Source organism: Artemia franciscana, chromosome 17 (assembly GCF_032884065.1).
Source record: "Artemia franciscana chromosome 17, ASM3288406v1, whole genome shotgun sequence".
Lineage (NCBI taxonomy): Eukaryota > Metazoa > Arthropoda > Branchiopoda > Anostraca > Artemiidae > Artemia > Artemia franciscana.
The window spans coordinates 43,313,042-43,326,196 of record NC_088879.1 but is presented as its reverse complement, the minus strand read 5'-3'; the positions used below and the strand labels follow the sequence as shown (position 1 = coordinate 43,326,196).

General features: G+C 34.9%; 1 protein-coding gene across 2 annotated transcripts in view; it reads left to right on the top strand.

The window, feature by feature from the left end:
* LOC136038276 (laminin subunit alpha lam-3-like) overlaps window positions 1-13,155 on the top strand; it is a 395,732-nt gene that overhangs the window by 310,507 nt on the left and 72,070 nt on the right. For both annotated transcript variants that reach the window (XM_065721399.1, XM_065721398.1), the window contains 3 exons: window positions 2,326-2,460; window positions 9,176-9,293; window positions 12,291-12,431. In XM_065721399.1, the coding sequence (XP_065577471.1) occupies window positions 2,326-2,460; window positions 9,176-9,293; window positions 12,291-12,431 (394 nt within the window). The remainder of the gene's footprint in view (window positions 1-2,325; window positions 2,461-9,175; window positions 9,294-12,290; window positions 12,432-13,155) is intronic.

The following is a 13,155-nucleotide window of genomic DNA, read 5'->3' as shown; positions in this document are numbered from 1 at the left end:
ATAGACAAATAGTCGAGTTATTTTGAGAACCTCAAAAACCGAGACTTATTATCCAGTTTTTCATTATTCATTGATGATATTTCGTCTAGTAATGAATTAATTGAGGTGATATTTGAATTGCCAGCGCCAAGAATGCACAAAGAGGGAGCTAGATATCCCCCATATCGGACGCATACGCATGTTCAAGCTAATAGATCTATGTCCCTCCCTGATGTCACCAGATCTTTACAACTTTTCATAGCGTATTCAGATTTCTCTATTTTGTTTTCTTTCTGTTTTCGTTTTGCTCCACTTCTTCCAAGTATTTGTATAGTGGGCCATAAACAAATCATTATTACTGTAATATGCATTTATTTATTTATTCATATGTGCCTAACTAGGTCACCTATCTTATATTAAATTTGTATGGAAAATTTCCAAGCCTTTATCCAGAGGGATTAGGGAGGTTTTAACCCCGCCCTCTCGCTGAAATTTTGTCCGGCTTATAAGAACTTAAAGTAAATGCCTTTAAAAAAATTGTGATGCGTTTTTTAATATTTCCCCCCCTCCCTTTGAGAAAAATCCTAGATAAGGCCTTAACAATCTCATTAATCTGGAATGACTCAGATTTTATTTATTGGGAACTTGTCTGCTAAAGAATCCTACATTAAAAGTCAAACCGCAAAAAATTTATCTCCTGAGAACCTAAGTAGATAAACTCAAGTGGTTGGCAATGGTAATAGTCTTATTTTCTAGTCTCTGTCGGCACTTTAGTGCCGATTAATGTGAACAAGTGTCTAATTAATGAAATTTATTGCTGTCTACTAAATCACATGTAATTAGAATTAAATGCTAAGATGCTAGGTTTGGCTGACTAATTTATCGATTTTTTCTTCTTTTCTTTTCTGCAAAAATTAGTTAAGAAATAAAAAAAAAATCTCCATGAACGAAGAGTAGTGAAAATTAACAAGGAATTTTTCATATTTTAATGATATTTCACCAGAAACTGAATCCCGCAAATGTCTGTATATATATATATATATATATATATATATATATATATATATATATATATATATATATATATATATATATATATATATATATATATATATTATATATATATATATATATATATATATATATATATATATAAAGAGAGAGAGGAGATTGTATGAAGAGATTTTGGCATAAAATAATTTTTTTGTCACGCTACACTTAAAATTTACTAGATCGTTTGAATTTGCTTGATCAAACATTTTGTGGTAACGAACTGTAAGTAAGGAGTGACTCAGCCCAAAAGTAATCAATACTCTAAAGAACGGATTTTTAATAATAGTTGATGCATTGAAAGAATTGGCATTTTATGCTGGTTTCACATATATAAAATTCATTAGGATTAATGTACCCTTCAAAAGCTACGAGCCTGTCAAAATTTTCCTTATTTTCGAAAAAGGGGGGGGAACACACCCAAAGAATCAAGCGATTTTAACGAAAATCAGCAAAATCAGATTCTGCATATCAGGTTTTAAGCTCATATCGGCAAAAATTTGTCGAGCTATTGGTCCTAGAAGATCAGGAGAGCGCTCATTCGAACGAAAGTCAAAACTTCTAGTGCCTTTTTTAAGTGATCAAAAAGATTGGAGGGCAACTAGCCCCGCTCCCATGCCTATTTTCCCTCAAAGACATCCGATCAAAAATTTAGATAGCCATTTGAATCAGTATAGTTGAAAGATTCAATAACTAAGCCCTGTGGGACTACATGACCACCCACTGTTCCTGGGGAAAGTGCTGTAAGTTACACAATTTGCCCACTATTTACATATAGTATTTGATATTGGGAAATATTTCGTTTTTTGGGAGGGGGGGAATTTTCTGCAGGGAGGATTTTCCGCAAGGAGAATTTTCCTTATGAAGGAAAGTTTCCAGGAGAATTTTAGATAGGGAGGGGGGGGGTCTTTGCACGATTTTAAAAACCTTCATAAATTAACAAAAATAAGTTTTTCTACTTAAAGTAAGGAGCAACATAACCACTTAAAATAAACGAAAATTGTTCGCTATATGAGAAGGGCTGCTCCCTCCTCAGTCTCTCCCTCCTTATACTTAAGTTTGACTTTATCAAAGATTGCTCAAACACAAGGGCCGTGAATTTAAATGGGAAGTATTTTTAAAAAACTTTAAGACTAGCGTAAAGAGCAAGGGGTTTTCTTTAAGTTTTAACGCTGCTCCTTACTTTCAGTCGAAAAAAACTTGTTTCTTTTTATTTAATTAAATAATAGATTGAATCATTAAGAATAAGAAAAAATTAAACTATGGTTACAAATAAGATCTTTTGTTATTTTTCAGGTTTCATGAGAGTTTATGGCGTCTTAAGAATCACCGACAGCAGGCTGTGACACGAGAAATATTGATGGCAGTATTACAGAACCTTCAGAGCATTTTCATAAGAGCGACTGAATCACCTGACAGCAGAAGGGCAATGTATGTAACTATGGTTATCTCAAATAACGCAAGTAGAGAAGAGGGGTGGTATAGCTTAATAGGTTATATATAGCCAGGGCAAGAAAAAAGGCGATTGGAGTGACTGGACCACAGCGGGCTCCGCATTTGAAAGGGTCTTGTTTTACCATCAAATTAAAAAAATGGATTTAAAGCAAATAGTTTTTGGCGATAAGGGATAAATTATTTAAATATTTAAAAATATATTTATTAAAATTAGCATTGCTGGATGAGATTTATCAATGTCTTTAATATCATTTAATATATACTTTATAATCTAGAAAACTGATACATGTCAAATTTATTGAATTTAATCAGAAGAGTCCAATATAAGAAGAATTTTGCACTACGTACGTGAACTACCTCACATACTTAAACTACTATATATTTGTATTTTATTTAAACATTTAATATATACAGAGGGCTCCACAAAAAATCCAATTGGGCCCCACACCTATTCGATCTGGGCCTGCATATAGCTGCAAACCCTCGAGGAGGGGTTTGCAGTCACGACTGATGCCCCCTGTATTCTATGAAGTAAATAAAGATTTCCGAAAAATTTTTCCGAAGGAGGGGGAATTGTTTATTTTGAGAAGACCATTTTCGGTCTTTTTTAAAGGATAAAAACGACACGTTTTGTGCAGGTACTTATTAATGCCGATATTAATTCAATGCAACATAAAATATGGGTTTACGACTTGTTTCGTATTCACACTTACCAAGTTTTAAATACTTTGCCAAACTTCTTTTCTCTTTTTTAATTGGTGGCTAGGCCACTTGATTTATTTTATGAAAATGGAAAGATAATTGAGAAAGTCATTTAAAAATAACAACAGATTAGTTTTTGGCGCTTGTTTGGGTTGTAAAATGTAAGTGATGGGAGTCAGTAACACCTCACAGTAATTAAAACGCGCTTTGGTATGCTAGTGGAACACGCCCAACTATATTTCTTTTGGCAGAACATTTAAAAATCAGACATGTGATTGAATATGTCGGAATGAAAAATGTCAAAATGCGAATGAATATGGATTTAAAAAATTTATTGTTCAATATTACCATGGAGCGATTACGAATCTTAGCATATCTACATTTAAAAGGGTTTTTAATGTAGCCCAATCCCCTAATGAAGCCCGATCCCCTTTCAAATATAGTTTTGTCTATATCACTGTGCACTAACAAAGATGTCACACTATTAATGGGAAAGTGTGCTGAACAGCAATCAGTAAAAGTTTATAGTCTAAAAGTTGATTGCGATAATAACGTCAATTACGATAGCAACAAATGTAAAACAGGAATAAAACGATACTAATACTAATGGCAATGATAACTATTGGGTGACTAATAATCATTATCTTTAAATGTAAACTCGTAAAACTCGTCTTTTGAGAAGATAGTCGTTTGATTAAGTTTCGAAATACAACTGCTGAAATTGTCATTGAATCGTCCATAGGGTGGATAAACTTTGTGAGTGGTGATAACACTAATGGCTTTCATGTTGGTAATCTAAGTAACATTTTAGGCTATTTGGAACAACATAGCTTAAGTATTAGAAGCTTCTAATAAGCAAGAGTACTATAGTATGTTTATTAGAGACGGTGTTAAAAGTAGAATTTAATTTACTTTCATGATGGTTTGGACTCATACGCTCAAGGTCGAGACCCTGGCATCAGAGGCTTATGGCCTCCACCCCTGACGAAAAAGCAACATATTATTGGAAGGGGGCAGTGATAAATTTGGCCCCTCCACCTTACCATTCAGTTTACAAGCGACCAGACCCCTCCCCCATGCTATGTTGTCAGCTTAATTTTTAATACGTGGAACATTTTCTAGTTTATTTCTATTATAAATGTCAAGCTTGTAGGCATTCCTAGCTAGCCATTCATCTATCAGATATTCCCTTGTTTCCTGATCTACAGCGTAACAATAATCATTTCATAACAACTTACTAACAATCTAATATTTCAATAATAATTTAAGCACATTCTAACAATAACATTTAAATAACAATCATTTGTCCTGTGGTGGCGCAGTGGATTTGACCTTAGCTTGGTAATACCGGACCCAGAGATCGAATCACGCTGCAGGAATGCAATGCAGGGCCGACGCAGGGACCTTTGTAGTCAAGAAGCGTCGTTAATTCTTAAATGATAACAATCATTTAAGCCTGCCATACTTTTTGTATTATATATTATTATTATTTATTCAATAACAATTATTGACAAAAAAACAAACACATCCCCTCCAAATGACACAAAAAAAACAAAGAAAAAAGCAACTTAAGATAAACCTCAAAACGGTGTTTAAAAACAAAACACAACTACAACGTCATACCCTGCTACAACTCGCTTAACACTCCAAACTCAACTCCTTCTTTAACACACCTCAATAAAAATGAAACACATATTTAGAAAGTAATTAACTCTTCAGTAGCCTTTTAAATTCATTTAAAATACTATTTTCAATATTCTCATTTAACGAATTCCATTGCTTAGCCCCTCTGAAAATAAGAGAAAACCCTGACCTAGACGTAACCAAATTATTACCATAAATTTTGTTCACTGATCTTGTGCCATGGGAATGAAGTTCATGGACTGGCGTGAATACACTTAGAAAAGAACTGAACTTACCTGTAACACAATTATACATAAAAACACCAGCATAAAAGTCACGGATAGCAGCCGCTGGAATTATTTTCAACCCAATTTTAATTAATTATTTTCAACCCAATATATTGGGTTTATTTTCAACCCAATATAAACCTCCCGACACAATTCGGCAAGGCTTAAATTAACAAGTATTCTAATAACAATATTTTCCAAAACTGAGACTGGACGAAGGACTTAGGAAAAAGTTCCCAACCGTATTTAACTACAATAAAAATATAGGGGTGAATTAAACTAAAATACAACATACGGATTATTTCTTTCAGAAAAAATGTTTAAGTTCACGAACTATGGCGACATTTACATTTGAAAATTTCATAATATGATCTCTAAACGAGAGTGATTCATCAGCAATAATAGCAAGGTATAGCATACATGAAGTCCTCCTTTTTTTTTAAGATCCCCTGCTTCAACTGATGATATCCATGGATTATAATTACCAGACCGTCCAAAAATTACAAAAATTGACTTATTACAATTAACAGCACCCTTTCTGTGCTTCATCCAGACAGATATCTTTTGAATAGTGTTAGACAATAACAATTCAGTCGTTTTCGCACTCACAATTGGAGCAGTGTCATCAGAAAACATCAAAAGAGAAACATTAATATCTTTTTTGGTAAAGTCTAAAACCTTATTCACAAGCGGCCAAAGAGAAGAGGAAATATCATTAGCATAAATAAAAAATTATAAAGGGCCTAAAATAGACCCTTGGGGTACACCGCATATAATTAGCAGATGGTTGAGAAATTGAGCCAGATATTTGTATTCTCTGTACATGACCAGAAAGGAAACTAATTATCAAATTGCGAAATCTTCCATTAACTCCATACCTTCGCAACTTTTCAACAAGTATTATCTTCTCCATCTATAATAACGTATTTGGGGTCACGAACTACGCTTTTAATAGTTTGCCACTTCTTCTTAGGGGAACCTTCAATTTCTTTAAACTTAGAATGATAATATTTTCGCTTCGCAGCTCTTAAAAGACAATTTAAAACATTTCTATGCTTTTTGTAAACTGAAATAGATTCTTCACTTTTTCACTATGCAGACGCTTAAATAAAAACTTTCGATAACGAACGCAAAGGAATAAATTCTTATTTATCCATGTTTTTTTTTAGGAGCATCTTTACGACTTAATGATAACTTAATGTCACTTATTGTCACTTATTGTCACTTAATGTCACTTAATGTAAACTTACCAGTACAACACTCCTCAAAAAGATTTTTACCTGTAGATACCAAAGACCCATTTTTGATTAGGGTCTTTACTGCTCTTAACAATAGTAGACCAGTCAAACTGTAGAATCCATGGCTTCAAACTAGAAAGTGTTTTAGCATTTATAATAATTGAGGGCTCATTTTGTATGCCTGCACCCATTTGGTTTGGTTGTGTGCACCCTTGGGTGCCAGTGTGCACCCATTTGGCACTTTCAGTGTATATGACCCAAAAACAGTATAATGATCAGATACATTGTTTACAAGAACATGTGGTTGACGAGCTTGATGGTCGGAAAAAATATTATTTATGAGAGGTATACCATTTTTAGCTAGGTGCGCAGGTATATTAATTCTTGGAAACAGTCTAAAGATCAAAGACTATTCATAAAACTTAAACCCTGTGTATCACCAATCTCAAATCCCATTAAATCAACATTAAAATCTCCAGCAAGGAAACATGGGTGTGTACTAATTGGTAGTCAATCTAGCAGCGACAATAAACACTCCATGAAATTCTCTAAATCTTGAAGACGGGGGCTTATAACATATTGCCAGCAATATACTAGAATTGCCAGTCAATCATTCAGTGACCAAACTTACAAAATCATTTCTCTATAAACACAAAGATCATCCCTAAATTGGGACGGTGAATTTTTACTCACGCATGCTCCTAGTCTCTCTCTCTGCCTAGAAAGCCTAGGTTTCGACAAAAAGCTGTAACCAGTAATTTCCAATAAGAAATTACTAGTAGGGGTCAGCCAAGTTTCAGGTAATATGTTCATTAGGTTGAGGTAGAAGGGGAGCGTGTGCAGTTGAGTTGGCGCTAGGTGGCTTGGGGCTGCAGTGCATGGCTGGTAGTAGTAGCAGTTGGAGCAAATCTGGATTCTACCTTAAAAAGTAGCCTTTTTAAGAAACTGTCCAGGCTTTAAAGTAAATCTATGTCAAATATAAGCCAAAATATATGCCAATTTTGCTTGACAATCAGTAACCCAAATAGTAAATTTAGTAAAAGTCAATAGAACTTCAAAAAAAAGTATTTTAAAATTGCCTGTCAACCGCTACAAGCCGTACCAGCCGAGTGGTTTGCGTGCTAGACTTGTAATCTTGTGTCCCTAAGGGGAGGGGGTCAAGGAATGGTGTCATTTATTATTCGATTTAAAACGGAGGTCAGTGGTGTTACTCTGTGAGCTCAACCAGCGTTGATCCAGCTCCAAATGGGTATCAGGATAAATCTAGGGAAAAACACGAGAACCCTCGGATAATTTGCCTGCAACCACTCATGCCACTCCCACCCAAAGCCAAAGATCCAGGAGGTCGCTACCTGCGCTAACCAGAGCAATGTCAGCAAGCTTCAATGTCTGTTTTTCAAGTATCAACCGCACTGGGAGAAAAATTTGGATTCCGTCTATCCAGATGGAAGCAAGATAATAATATCTGGAATGCAATAACAACCTAGGTCACCTAAAAGGAACTTTCTTGCCCGGGTCTTGAAAGGAGGGAAACTTGGAGTATTTTAATCGTAATTAGGTTGTATGTTCCAGTGGTAAAGGCAATTTTTTTAATCACAAAAGATGGCCGAATTGTGCTCCTAAATCTAGGGGCTTCATTATTCTTTTTTCATGAACTATGACCACGATGATCTCTTTTTGAATTATTTGCTTCAAATATATAAATGAGATGAATACTATCTTCTATCGACGAACTAGGGATATCCGTTTTTTTTTTTTTTTTTTTTTTTTTTTTTTTTTTTTTTTTTTTTTTTTTTTTTTTAGCGGGGATGGACCTCATTAAATGAAATTTGTTTAGCCTAGGATGACTAGACTTCCTAAGCCTTGCTGTAATCTGTTCAGATAGTAAAACCTTTATCTTGGTACAAGGCCATTCGTAAAATTTTTGGAAGAGGGGGTGCCTGAAAACTTTATCTAAGACAGGAGGGAATAAGCGTGCAAAACAAGGGTTTTTACCAAAATGTCACCTCATTTGTAGATGTCTTCAAAATAGTAATTTTGGTATATTTTTCGTCTTCCAGGGAGGGAGGAGGGGGGTTGAAAGTAAATTATTAACGAAAAGATGTTCAAAAGCAAGGGTCAGCTGGTTCAAGTATTTATAGGAGGAATTTTCGTACTTCTCTTGCAAAAAATTAATATTTCCATTAAAGCTTGAAATTGGGTAGCAAATCTACAATTAGATTAGTTGGGTTCGGTAAAATTAAACTTTTATGTATGATGTAAAATATAAAAAGTTTCTCAAAGGTCTAAGCTCGATTACCCATATATATTCTGCCAAAAGTTTTTCTTTGCCATAATGTATCAAATTTCCTTAAAGTAGCCATAATTTTACGGGATAGCTATTTTGGATATACCTTTGGTTGTTTAGAATAGTATATATACTAGCAGAAGCTAGAAGAATAGTTTTAGTCAGTCCGAGGGTGTCGTTTGGGAGGAGGGGCCAGGAGGCAGTTGCTCCCCCCCAATAATGTTGAGAAAAAATACTATATATCCCATGCCTCTTGACTATCCAGATATGGACCCCTCTTGCCCCCCTCCTTAAAAATGCTGAAGACTCACCTCTGACTGGGTCTCCTCCCCAAGATATTTAGATTTCTGTATGATCATTCCATTGTTTAGAGTTGCAAATATACTAGCAGACTAGAAGACTAATTTTAGAGGGTCCACTCCCAAAATTCTTAGATTTTTACAAATTCCTACTTTTTTTGTCGGTCTTTATCCTTCAAATGTTGTCCCTTTCCTTTCAGTAAATATTTTAACATTAAAAAAAAATGTGCCGCTACACTATAGTTTTTTTTCTAGATTGAGAGACGTAAGCTTAGATGTCGCAATTCCATCAGAGGAACTAGCAACAACACCCTTGGCCCGTGGCGTCGAGTTATGCTTCTGTCCTTCCGAGTACAACGATACTTCATGTCAGGTAATGAGCTGAAATAGCCAAAATATATTTTTGGATTTGGGGGGGGGGACAAGGCAGATATTATTTTTGAGTAAAATAACTACAAATAGAGAGCTAAGATTATGATTCCGGACGCCCCTTTACCTGAAGCCTCCTGGACAAAGGCCGACAATTATTCAAATAGCCCATTCCAAAGCAGAAGCTTCGTAAAAGGCTGGCCATCTTGTTAATATTAGAATCCTTCACATATTCTGGTCTAAGCAGTTAGAAATTTAAGAATTACTGTATACATCTTTAGAAAACATTTTTCGAGTATCCAAATTCCAAATATTGAGATTCAAGTTCTTCCTTTAAAGCTTAGGTTAAATCTACCACACAAAAGAAATCGATAACCCAAGACATTGGTGCATTTCCCAGTGGTACTTCGAGGTTTTGAAATCAACAAATAATAACTTAAAAGCATATGGCACCAGACACCTTACGAAGGTGTAACTTTCATTTTAAAATCTAATTGTGTTTGGTAATTAAGTGATCTTTAATGTTTCAATTTTTACGGACGAAAAGCGTTTTCAAGTTTACCTAATTAGCTTTGTTTATCTATTTTCACGGTTCAACGTGACAACACTGACGAAAATCTTATATTGGCTTAAAATTTCATAGTTTTGAAATAACCAAATGTTAGAAAATTGTATTTCTCAGGTGTGAATAGACCTATGATGGGTCCAGAGGACGAAAACTGTGTTTATTTTTGTGTTCTTGGTACTTTAAGACCAAAATGTCCCATCCAAAATTATTAGTATAAGAATGTTTGCATCATTTTGAAACAAGAAGGAAAAACCTCAGAAAAGGAGGGAGTAATCTCGAGGGAAAGTATGCCATCAAATTCAGAATTTAGAATTACCTTTCGCTGAGGTTTCTAATTCTATAGACAAAAATATGAAAGATTGCATTTTCGGCAAGAAGGTGGTTACAGATCCATGTTTATTAATTTGTTATTGCTGTTGTTCCCAGAAGGTTGTTATGAGCTAGTGGTTATAAAATATTAGGAGATGGCTCATTCGAACAAAATTTGAACCTCTAGTGCCCTTTTTAAGTAGCCAGAAGAAATCATGCCACAACAAAGAGGCTATTTCCACCACTTTTTGGTAGAAATTAATTATTTTGGCCAATAGGACAAAAGTTGATCGAACGGAAATTCTGAGTCAACCAATCAACGTAGAACTATCCAAATGCTATGTAATTTTCATCCTAATTTTTATTCTAATTTTCATCTGTCTTTGTACACATGCACAGTCAGTTCTGCAAAATGAGCAGAACGCATATGTAGTCTTACTAACAGCTACACAGCGTTGCAGATATGTATACCAACTTGTGAAGGGGGGAGTGGGGTCATTAAATCCTTTTCCCATGGGTGAATGTATCGAAACAATTGTCATTAAATATCGGGAGATGGCTCTTTCGAACAAAATTTCATGATCTCTTGCACTTTTTAAGTAGCAAAATTTGTCTTGTCGCATAAAGCGACGATTTTGGCTGACTAGGGCCCAAACATTATTCAGCAAAAATTCTGAGACAGCTAATCAGCCTGAATTGGCCCGAGAATTCCCGTGGAACATCTTAATTTCAGAGGCCAGGTGAGCCGGAAAAAACACCTGGTCCTGCTGCTGGCACAAGTAAGAAACCAATTGGCCAATGACTATCTACGAGTTATGCGCGTCGCGTCCTATTTTAAGAGGCCTCATGGCCACGCGGTGGCGAATACGTCCCTAAGCATCTAAACAGTCTAAACAAAATGAGTATACAGTCTTACATGAGTCTTTGCAGTCTACACATGAGTCTATACATAATGTATATAGTCTGTACATACTTTATATAGTCTGTACATAGCCTGTATGGTCTATGCAGTCTATACATAGTTTATACAGTTTATACATGAGTTTGTACATGAGTCTGTACAGTCTACACATAGTCTATATATGCTATATATAGCCCTTGCATAGTCTATACATGAGTTTATACAATATTTAAATGAGTCTATACAATCTATACATCGAACGCATATGCAGTAATATTAACAGTTCAGGTAAAACCAAGTAGTTGCGGGCATCAAGCCATGGCTAATTGTAGAAAAAGCCAAGATAGATAGTCCGAATGAGTGAGAGGCAAATCTGGCATAAGCACTTTTTAGGATTGTATCACATCATGTCATTTCACTTGTTGATAGATAAGTCTATCTATCATCCATCTATTCATACATCATTCCTAGGGCAGAACTAAGGTGGATTGTCATAGAACTGAGGGATGAAAGATTGAATTGATTTCTTGTTATTGCAGCCGGATAAGTGTTTGTTCTGAGGTTTTTAATAAGAATAAAGGTTTGTGGCAATTAATATGTTACTTGGAACAGATTTGATTCATTATTGCGTAGTTATACACGAGCTCTGGGATGGCACAGAGGGCCACTTAACCTTTTAGATAGGGCAAATGGATCTTTTCTGATGCCTTAAAAAGGGCATTTTAACCGCCAAGTTATCCCAACTTTTTGTGGAAAGTTCTTCAGATCAAAAGGATGTTCAGTAATCCTATAACATCCCTTCGTTTGGAAATATTTGGACTAAGTGTGCAATATGGATGCTGAGTTTGTAATTCCCCCCCCCCCTATTATAGAAACTTTTTTTAATTTAAAACAAATTGCTTACCTTGAGAAGGTGAAGGGTTGAAGGAGGCACTCTCCAGGAATGAAAATTCATTCAATGGACCTTACCCCTCTTGAAAAAAGACCCTCCTTTTGAAAAGTGTATACATAAAAACTAGGCAATAATATTTTCTATTTCAGCCCGCACCCCGTCGACATAATTTTCAAGGGGTACATATTTTGTCGGGGCTGATTTTCATTTTCGAGGCTTTGTTGCGCAAATTTAAATTTTAGGATAAATAGAGTAGAAGTTCGTTAACTTAATAGTTTTATCTTTTTGTTTACTGCGAAGACATGCTGTTTTATATATGCATTTTTTTCAGAATCCAAGCATTGGTTTTTACCGATACTATAGGCCTGGCTACGAAACGAGCAGTATTATAATTGACTTGGTTGGTGAGGCAAGGCGCTGCGAATGTAACGGCCGTGCCGAGTCTTGTGATAGAGAAACTGGCTACTGCCTGGTAAGACTATGCCTTTATTTGCCTCTTTTAGATTGACTTCAAGATCGAGTTTGATCTACAAATAAATAGTGTTTCTAATAAGGGATATTAATCTAGATCCTATAAGGGATGCTAAGGGACGTCCAAGTGCTAAGAGACAGGAAGAGATATGAAGGGAAAGAGATTGATAAAGGTGGGGGGGTAAATAAGCTCCGAATGTAAAACTTACTTATAGATAACCAGCTCTGCGGTTTGCATTTTCGTCATATTTATCTGGATTTGGTGCAAGTTCACACGTTATGACGGTGCAATGATTTCTTTGAAATATTTCAACTAAAGTGTTGAAAAATACCCGTTAAAAATTTCTAAAGGCATTCTGTGCAACTCCATGTTTCTAATTTTATTTTTTTTTAAGAGCTAGATTCGAAAGACCAATTCAAAATTACATTATGATAAAATGTATATAATAAATTAAATTATATAATACATTTTGTACAATAAATTAAAGTGTATGATAAATTGTATACAATAAATTAAACTGTATAATAATTGTATATAATAAAATTAAATATTTCTAAAGCTGTTTTCACATCCTTTACCGTCTGTTGAATGAAAGAGTCTAATTTAATCTCCTCACAACGAAATAACTAAAATACCACGTTAAATTTTTTTAGCCTTGTTTTAATGTGTAACTGTGCGTAAAAGTAGGATTTTCTTAGGTATTAAAGATACCTAAAAAAAAAAA